At 35.5% G+C, this 10,733-nt stretch overlaps 1 protein-coding gene across 1 annotated transcript in view; it reads left to right on the top strand.

Annotated features, from left to right (window-relative positions):
• The window catches only part of NFIL3 (nuclear factor, interleukin 3 regulated), a 10,620-nt gene extending 859 nt beyond the window's left edge, over positions 1 to 9,761 (top strand). The window contains exon 2 of the mRNA XM_009995265.1: positions 7,892 to 9,761. Coding sequence (XP_009993567.1) covers positions 8,081 to 9,457 — 1,377 coding nt within the window. The 5' untranslated portion in view covers positions 7,892 to 8,080 and the 3' untranslated portion in view covers positions 9,458 to 9,761. The remainder of the gene's footprint in view (positions 1 to 7,891) is intronic.
• Positions 9,762 to 10,733: the final 972 nt, after the last annotated feature.

Here is a 10,733-nt window from a genome sequence, read left to right as displayed (position 1 = left end):
CGCGCTGGCGCTGCCTCCCCGCCCCGCGGGCGGGGTTGGGGTTCAGAGGTGAGCGGGAGGTAGCGCAGCGCACCCCCCGGCTCCCCTCGACCGAGGGTTTTCGGCCATCCCTTTACGTAACGAAAAACAACAACAACAAAAAAGGCCATTGCTTAATTCTGTTATTTTGCCAAGTCACTTCGGCTGTTCGGTGGGAAGAGCTGTGGCTGAACGTCCTGTTCTCGGGGGTCAGCTTTTGTTCTGTCCTCCACTGGAGCATAACTTGAAAGTTTGTGGTGTTAATTCGGCTTTCAAGGTGAGGTGATTTTTGTGTGTGGCTGAACCCATACGCTTAAGTACACAAACCCAACATCACTGTGCTTGTAACCAAAACCTCTGAAGTCCAAACTCCGTAGGCCAGCCACTGTCTTTATGTTCACTGTACCTGCTTTAGGTAGTAGCAGCAAGTATTTTAAATATGTGATATTCTTGACAGCATGCATAAACGTTTCTGCAACTTGATTGTTGAGGTCACAGCTTTGATTGTGAAGTTGTCATGGAGTTACTGTTTTGTTTAAAACAATCCTTTTTTTTATCGTCTGTGTGACTTGAATGATTGCACTCAGATCCATCATGTTCACTCCTGTGTGTGCAACCTACTTTGACATATCTTAGCCCTCCTCAGTAATTAATTCAATCCAGAGCCTCATAGAAAGTACTGCATCACTTTTACAGTCCTTATTCAACAAAAATGTTGACTTTGATGGGAAAGTTGAATGAATAAATATGTGGGTTTTGGCCCAAAGACCTGATTTAAACCAAGTTCCAGGATTACTGGTTACAGATCCTTAATATAATTTGCAGTAACAGTTTTTGTTACACATCTTCTTCCATTACAGATGTCTTTGCTGAAGCGCTAACTTTCTTACACTCTTTAGAATTATTGCTTCTACTTTCAATTTTAATTTATTTGTATTTTTAACTCATCCTCCCAAGTTCTGTTAAGTAGCTTTTAAAATACCCAGCTTCCTGGATTTGGCTTCAAAGTCTCAAGTTTCTGCTGTGTTTTTGTTTTTGTGGTTTTCATTTGGGTTTGGCTTTTTATTTTAAAGGAACTGATCTGAAAAGTGTCAAAATGCGAAGTCTTCCCATGAGCAATGTGAACTTATATGACCTCCTCACAGCTTATCTCACCCTACGAAGGAACAGTATTTGCCATGCTTTGGCCAAAATTTGCAGAACATGCAGAAGTTCTTTCTATTGCAATCAAGTCTAAATAGAGTCTGTGAAAAATATCAGTACCATGCTGCTTTTTTCACTCCTTTATCTTTAAATAAAACTCATAAATAAGCCTTTAGCTCATTTTAAATTTACTTATTTTAACAAATAGTTATGCAAACTATCCTTAAGCAATAGTTTGTTTCCAGACAGCAATCTCACTGCTGTTATAACATCACTATGATGCAATAATACTAACAATAAAATCCTCTGTTTGAGTCTTATTACACACTGTTAAGCAATGCATCTGACTCATCAGCTTAACTGACTCTTCTAAGTGACCCTGCCATGATCATTACAGCCAGTTATGAGATACAAATGTGCTTAGGGTATGTAATAGAAAAAAAATGCAAATAGTTGGCCAATTCCTGCAATCTGTTCTAAAAGAAGATGACATTTCATTTCCATGTTACAGTATTTTACAGTGTTTAAAAATACTTTTAAGAACCTGTGGGGTTTTTTAAATGCAAAAAGTGAGTGTATGTAACTGCCTAATGCTGATGCCAAGCACAGTTGTCAAAATAAGATTGTATAAGCAAGGGTATACTTGGACTAGACTCAAAATGTGATGGAAGCAACATTCTTAAAAAAATTGTTGTATTAAATGGTAGATCTGAAACAAATGATTATTAAGACCTCCTTAGTTATCCTAATCCACACATTGAGTTAGCATACTATAAGACTGAATCTGGTAAGAGATACTGCACAAATCTATATTCTATGAAAAAGAATCCCTTATTTTAGATTGGGATTTTTTTTCCCTTTCTTGAGTTGCTCCATCTTGGTGTAGTTTTCAGTCTGTCATGAAGTATCTTAATAATTAACCAGCTTTTGCCACAGAGGTGGCTGCACAGCAGTTAGCAGTGTAAGAGTCACCTTGTCTTATGAGAACACAACACAATAGAAAAAACAGTATTCACGATGAGCAGTGGTTGTCCTGCCTGGACCATCTTTCAGAATTGAACCTCTAAAGACTGCTGTTTGTCCATTCTGTTTGCAGTGAGTGGTAGATACCAACATTTTGCAGGCGATGTTTGTTTTACATATTTGTACTTCAGTTGTTATATAACAAGATGCATGTTTAGAGCATCAGCTGGGATTAATTGACATAATTCTGCTGCCTTTAAATAGCACTATATAAATTTAGGTCAGCTGAAGGTCTGGCTCATGCTTGGCATTTTAAGAACACAGTCCAATAATAGCAAGACATTTTTTATCAGAATAATTAACAATTGATTTTGTGATTGGTTTTGTTGTTTTGTTGGGGTTTTGTGTGTGTGGGTTTTTTATGGTTTTCAACTAAGGGAAAGCTAAGATTCTATTCCCAGGGCCTTGTTACTATTAAGTTACAGCTTTTTACAGTCTATTGTTTTCTGTTGTCAAGCAGCTATTGAATTGAGGGGAAGTCATAGCAGTGTGTCTTCAGTAAGTTGTTTCTATGTGGGTTTTATTAAAAATACTGGAAAGGGATGTGATATTTAAAATAGCATGATTTATATACACATATAGATTACAAACATGTAATGATATATTTATACAAGTTATAGATACCATTCCTTTGTTTCTCAGTTTCAAAGTTTTTCCTGGTGCTTTGAGTAACAGTCTTAGAATTTGTTTCAAACACGCGCACCTCCTCCCTGCCCCCTTGAGTAAGAGCACTAAACAGCTAGTTTTGGAAAAATTAAACACAATCATACTACTTTTTAAGAAAATGGAAGAAAATATAGGTCAAATTTGCACCTGTTAACCTTGACTTACCTTTTGGAGCAACAGCTACCTTTAATATATGTTTCATGCTCTCCAAATAATAATTTTATTTGCATAATATGTGTAATTTAACTTTGGGAAACAGGCTATACTTTAATGAGTTAATTTGTAGTTATTAAGATAAACAGTAACTTAAGTAACTTTCCTAACAACTAGAGCCTTTTGTAAAAATTACGCATGACAGCAACTTTCTGGGTACAACTTGGAGTTGGCTGCATGAAAATGCTAGTGTTCCAAGTTCCGTGATAATATTTTTTTGATAGTTGATTGAAAAGTGTTGTGATTTTTTTATTATTATTTTTATGTTCCAAATGGACTATATTGCATAGATGTCTCCCATTTTTTTTCTTTCAATGAGATGATCAACATCTTAGGAAAAATGGGTCATCCTGTATAAAGCTATAATCATCAGTGTCCCACTGACCTAATTACACATTGATCCTGAAACTGTGAGCACTGAAGATGCCCATGAAGTTGTAAGAAAAGCAAACTGTGTATAGGATCAGTAATTTTGTATTGCTCCATGCTGTTGTTATGGGATCATGGTCTACATGAGTGCAATTTTATAACGACAGTAATTGGCAGTAACATTTGTGTTGTAAATGCTTTCCCCTTTGTGACTATGGATAGCCTGTCCATCATAGTCTAAAATGCAGTCACCCATTTTTTTTTCCAGAAAGTTTGAACTCCATTTGCTCTACTTTGCATAAACCCTCTTACCTTCAAATCTCTCCTAGGGGTAATACCACTCTTCCAGTGGAGCCAGCACTAGATCTTTTCTTCAACAGGACATAGTTGTACTAACAGTGCTAGATAAAAGGCAAGAAAAAAAATGTGTTGAAGGATTTCAGTGGAGGATTTCTGAATTATGATAGAGGTTCACAATTTTTGGGGTATAATTTTTGTCTGTGAGAAACAGCAGAGGTAGGGTGGCTCCAAAGTATTTCAGGACTGTTTAGGCAGGCTCTGTATTCAGCACCAAAACTTAAACTCACTCTCCTGCCCTGCACGTGTGATGAGGGTGGTATTATTTTTCTGTACCTCATGGAAGTCTCAAGACTGAGCAACTGTTTTTAAAGCATTTGGAGATAAAGTGCAAACTATACTCAGTTTTTTGAATATGGAATGCAAACTGGTCATTTTGGTATCACTGAGCAGGTTCTACACCAGCTCTTCTGGTATGTAGATAGAGTTTCAGGATGGTTAACCTGTGACAGAATGGTAGCAGTAGTATAATTATTAATACAGATGCAAAATATGGACAACAATAACTATAGATATACACAGATAAATTCAAATAAGTTTTCTGCAGTTTGCCACATAGTACTGATGGTAATAAAGGCATGGTTCTTTTTTTAAACATGAACTTGTACTTAGCTGTCATTTTCCATTTTTGAAGGACAGAGATTTTTTTTGATGTGTGGTGATACAAAAGCAAATAGTGTTTGAGCATCCAACTGTTCAAAATTGGATATGATTTAGTTTCATTGAATCACTGTTAAAATGTTAGAACAATAGAATTAAGCAGTTATCTCATTCTAGGGCATGTTTAAAATTAGGCATGGAGATAGCACAAATTATTTTGCAAAATACAAATAATTATATGCAGTTACTTTGTGGGGAAACATGCACCTGGGGAGGTCCATGTGCATTCTCCAAACCAGAAGTGAGTTATGTAATTACATAAAAGAGACAGAGGAAAGTTTGTGCCTCTGTCCTTCAGCCTTTAGAAACATCTCTGTTATTACAGTGTGCATAGACAAATTCCCAGGATCAGATCCTTAATGAACAATTTTGATGCAATCAGATCACTTAAGTATTTTTTTTATGTCTGTGGATATATTAACTTTTCATTATTTCTCAATAACATGAGTTGTATACAACAGTCTCATTATACTTGGATCTGGGATTGTATCTTGCTTCTACTGAAGCCAATGGCAAAATTGCTATGGGAGCAAAACTGGATTTGTAATTAATTTAATAGGGTTGAATATTATTACATTGTTGAATTAGCACTGAATGCCATTAATGTCAACCAACAAAAAATATTTAACAATTACTAAAGTAAGGCAGTATTAAAAGTTGGTTTTATAACACTTTATGAGGGTATGATGAGGCAATTGAAAAATTAATCATAAGGGAAAGTATTGGATATCTGAAATATAGTCACAGGAATCATTACAGCTCATTAATTTATGTGTAAATACTGATGGTTACCAGTGGAATTAGAAAATGCAAGTGAAGAAGTGAAATGGATGGTTTCATTGAAGGCATTTTGTCACTATCATCAGATGGAATTTAATTTGTTTACATTCTCAGCACTGGGCTGATCGACATGGAAAAGTATTAAACAACTCCGGTTACCATGATAAAAGTGCTCCAGGGAGATGTGGATAGAGCTAAAGTTTTATTGTTGTTGTGTTAGTTCACTAAAGTAATGGTATTAGAACTAACTACAAAAATAGTAATCCAGTAAGACCATGTCAGCGGGTTACACATCTCTCTTGACAGCTTTGCTGATGGACTGTGGCACAGAGTGAAGTGAAGTACTGCATGCAAAATCATGGTCATTTTGATAGACCATTAATGCATTTGCTGTAGAGTTGTATGCTATTTACGTTGTGTCTCTTTATGCCAGAAATAATGTGTACAGGAGGGAAACTGGCCAAAACAGGAGTTACCAGTGTTACAGAGAGCAGCTTGTACACTGAAATGGCTCAAACTGCAGAAGTCCTATGGAACAGTGGACATGAACTCTGCAGGATGTTGAGTTGTTAGGAGCAGCAGCCCAGTGCCAATGTTAGGCTGCAAGAGATTGTATTTGGATCTGCAGTTGAGTGTTTACTAGTACGTAGGCTGTCATACTGATGAACTATGGCATTAGTCTACATTCTTTTAGGAAAAAAACCCAAACCAGCAACTATTATTGTTGTTATTACTGTTATTGTTATTATTATTATTGTTATTATTATTTTATACTGTGTTCAACAATGATTTTATTTTTTTTTTAAGTATTGGGTTACGCGAGTTTTAAAATGGGGTACGTATTCATTTAACCATTGGTCACATGTAGCAGTGAAATGGACAGAATAGCTATACAACTTCAACAAATCAGATTATACTGAATGTTTGGACAAACTGATTTTGCTTTGTTTAGGGCCTTATTTTTGGTTTTAAACCTGGTCTAGCTCCTATTTAACTTGACAAAAAACTCCCTTTGACTCCAGTTTGCATTTTGGATAAGTGTCTAACTGCATAATTGCTTGTATATTAGAGATACATTTCTCCTTTACAAACATGCCAATTTGTGGTGCTGCTTTTGAATTAAAATAGTAGATGCTGTCCTTGGTATAACTGGCTTCTAACCCTATTTTCCATGAAGACTATATTAGTGAAGACAAATAGTTACATGTCAGTAATTAACCACAGATTTTAGGAAATTCTACCTAACTTTTCTATTACATGTTTTAATTTTTCATGACAGAATTGGCATGGTTTGATAGAACAGAACCCAGTTTGAAACCTGAGTCTTTATGACCTTGCTTAATTGTTATGACATCACTCACTACTCTTTGCCTTCTGGAAAAGACAAGAGAAACTGGCAGAATGCAATTAATTAATTGTGCTATGACTTTCCCAACTGATAATGTTGAAATTACTTAAATTAGTAATTGTAAAAACATTCCCAATAAAAAGTGACATAAATCTGAAGTGTTTGGTTTTTATTTTTGTTTAATGTTATATAGGCAAGAATCATTGCTGATTCAATAGCTCATTCTAAAAGCACTTGGCATACTACATTTGTTTAACCAGGAACATGACTGAATGTAGAAAATGAAATATTGAGAAGTCATGATCAAGACCAAATTTACTTCTAAGAATATTTTTGTATTAAGAGGGACAAAATAAAACAAAGGGCAATTTATATGCTAAATTCAAATTTAATGATTAAAATACCTGAAGCTAAAGGTGGATCTAGTTTTACTTTGTTAATGGCAAGACTTTAAGATCTAAACTTCCAGTTTAATGCAAACACTTTTCTAAAGGTGCATATGACTCAATGGTATTAATCTTTACTTTGATGTCATAAGACAGTATTTTTCAAATGCAAATTGTGAATTAAATTTATTTCTCTGGTGTATTTTTCAGTACTGATTTTGAAGGTTTTTTTGTAAGAGACAACAAAACCAAATTTTTTTTGCTTGACAATATTTTTTCAAGTTAGGTATTTCCCCAAATTATGTTCATGCATTGATCAAAAAGGCATTTTGAAATTCCAAGTGTATGTATAAACATTTGCATATAGATAGATATATATCTGTATGTTTATTTTTATAGAATGCAAACCCAATCATTAAATGTTTAATAGCTTTCATAAATAGTGCTATTATTATAAGGCAATAGAAAGCACTCCAGCTTCTCCAAATCAGCTTATGTTATTTTTAATCCATGAAGAACCCATTTCTAAGTCACACACCACAGCTGTTTTTAGAAGAGATGCTTTAATGTGGAAGAGCAAGATACTTTCCAGTGCTGCTCATCAACATGCCTGGTATCCTGCAGTATTAAGTGTTGGAAGTTTAGGTTGGTGAGTGATCTCATGGGAAGTTCTGTGACAGCTTTACTGTAGGATCAGAACTCAAATTTTTTAAATTTGATTTTTCCACGGATCATATTGTTTTGGAAACAAACCTGCCACCTAGGTATCATAATACTTAGAATATCAGTAATTTCGGTTTTGAGCTTTCTTTGTATTACATCAGGTTTAATGAACCAAATGCCAGTCTAAGCTTTTTCTCAAATCTGCTTTTGCAGGCTCTGAACCAGCAAATTTGTAAATAGTAATTATATTTTCTGTTTATTCCAGGTTTTTAAAAAGATTCCTGTTGCCTTTGTCAAGAAAATTGGTTCTAGACACTTCTGTTTTAGAATATGAAAGAAAAGGAAGAATGTGCGTGGATTTAAAATTACTGTATTTATCAAGTTGTGGAGTGAGAAGTACCACAGAAATAGCTAGTCCTGTTGTTCATTGTAGATCTACTACGAATTGTTTCTGATGCAGCTGAGAAAAATGCAGACCCTTAAAAAGGAACACAGACCAGTTGACACAAGTAACAATGTGGACAAAATCATGGTACTTAAGTCTACTGTAGCAGAAGTGTCTGAAGAATTGTCTACAAATGAAGATACACTACTTATTGAAGCAAGTAGTGGAAAAAGCAAATCTTCAGCTTGTCGGAGAAAGCGAGAATTCATTCCAGATGAAAAGAAAGATGCTATGTATTGGGAGAAAAGGCGTAAAAATAATGAAGCTGCCAAAAGATCTCGTGAAAAACGACGACTGAATGACCTTGTCTTAGAGAACAAACTAATTGCACTGGGAGAAGAGAATGCCACTTTGAAGGCGGAGCTGCTTTCATTGAAGCTAAAGTTCGGTTTAATTAGTTCTGCAGCCTATGCCCAAGAGATACAGAAACTCAGTAGCTCAACAACTGTGTATTTCCAAGACTATCAGAGTTCCAAATCAAGTATTAACTCATTTGTAGATGAACATGAACCATCTATAGTTGGTAGCAGTTGTATTTCTGTCATTAAACATTCTCCTCAAAGCTCAATGTCTGATGTGTCTGAAATATCATCTGTAGAGCATACTCAACCAACCCGCATACAAAGCAGCTGCAGAAGTCCTGAAAATAAGTTCCAGCTTATAAAACAGGAGCCCATGGAAATAGAGAGAGAGCCAAGAGATGACAGAGGTTCATATAAAGCATCCATATATCCAAACTACATGGGAGCTACCTTTAACATGTATTCACATTCTCCTCCTCTCTTGCAAATTAATAGGTCCTCCAGTAATTCCCCCAGAACTTCAGAAACTGATGATGGTGTAGTTGGAAAGTCATCTGATGGAGAAGATGAGCAGCAGGTTCCTAAGGGTCCAATCCATTCCCCAGTTGAACATAAAAATGTCCATGCAACAGTTAAAGTTCCAGAAGTGAATTCTTCAGCCTTGCCTCACAAGCTTCGAATTAAAGCCAAAGCCATGCAAGTTAAAGTGGAAGCAATGGATAATGACTATGACGCAACACAGAAATTGTCATCACCCATTGTCATGTCTTCAAAAAGACATTTTGAGCTTGAAAAACATGGTGCACAAAACTTGGTGCATTCATCTCACACTCCTTTCTCAGTTCAAGTGACTAACATTCAAGACTGGTCACTTAAACCGGAACTCTGGCATCAGAAGGAACTCAATTTAAAAATTCAGAGTGGTTGCAAAACAGGAGTTGTTGAAATAAAAGACAATATCTACAATGTCTCTGATTCAGAGAACCTGTATTTGAAGCAGGGCATAGCAAACTTGTCTGCAGAGGTTGCTTCACTTAAAAGACTTATAACTACACAACAAATCTCTGCATCAGACTCTGGTTAAGTTACTACTGATTAAAGGCTTACTGTTTTAAAGGGTGTCTTTTGCAGTAGATTAATATGTTTTGTATTATGCTGAATTTTCACTGGACTTGTGATGTCATTTCACTGTAATGTTCACATAATGTCTGATTGGTGTATTTTGTGCACAAATTATTATGAAGACTAGGTTGTGTTATGATCACCATGCCTTGTGTATAGTCAAGTAGCCTGTACAAAGGCTGTATATAGTGAAGTTTTTTTCCTTTTTGTTCTTCTACTATAAAGTGTGCAAGTTACCAGTTACAATAAAATATTGGTGACAAACACAGAACATCTACTCCAGTTCAGTTGATTTTGTGAACTTGTAAATAAGTTATTAATTAAAAACTGGCTTTTTCTTACACTGTGCTCAACTTGACTTACTGGTTTGGTTTTTAAAGCCTAGCAACCAAATTACAGTTTCCAACATGTATAATCCTTCTGGCCACCTTTTTCCTTAACACATTTTTTAGAAAAAAGTAGAAATAAAATTAATATTTATAAATTAAACAGTATCAATTTATAGCCTTATCCTTCTTTAACTTATTTATTAGTACAAGTTAACCAAAACCCACTCAAATTCTAACCTAGTAACTGATATCAATAACCTTTTTTCTCATTCTGTCTCAAATGAGACAGTAATGAGTTTCCTGAATGGTTTATTGTGATGAACCATTTTTTCAATACTATAACTTGGTGTTTTAGGTGAAATTGGTTCAATTGGAATTGTGCATCTGCAAGGTTTTCAGACCCTTGCAGTGACAGATTTGGACAACACTATCTTTATCAAAAGATGGCTTGTGTGTGCAAGGGATGCAGGCATAGAAGTGTGCACAAAAGCTGCGCAAAAGTCTGTCCCTCTTGCATATGATGGTTCTTTCCACGGCACACTATGGGACACGTTGTAAATGAAGGATAAGGCTATTGGATCTGTAAACTCTGAGCTCAACTGGGCAAAAATCTGTAAAAGGGGCAAGCAATAGTAATAGCAGAATTAAATGAGATAATCTGCTATTTTAGTTCCCCATGTGGGACATAATGCAACTATAAGTACAAAGTAAATCTTAACTACCAATTTTGCCTTGGTTTCAATGGCTAAGTGAACTGAACTGGAATCCCTTAGCTTACTACAGGGCATTTTGCAAGAGCTTCTTACATTTGAGACAGACTATGTGAAGAACTACACATCCAGATACTACTAGCCCCTTACAATTTATGGAGGTGATAAGTTCTTCACTTGTTGATTGGACAGGGCTGCA

Source organism: Chaetura pelagica, unplaced genomic scaffold (genome assembly GCF_000747805.2).
Source record: "Chaetura pelagica isolate M959 unplaced genomic scaffold, ChaPel_1.0 scaffold204, whole genome shotgun sequence".
In the NCBI taxonomy this organism is placed as follows: Eukaryota; Metazoa; Chordata; class Aves; order Apodiformes; family Apodidae; genus Chaetura; species Chaetura pelagica.
Note: the sequence above shows the minus strand (reverse complement) of the source record. Positions and strands in the feature narration are given on the sequence as shown.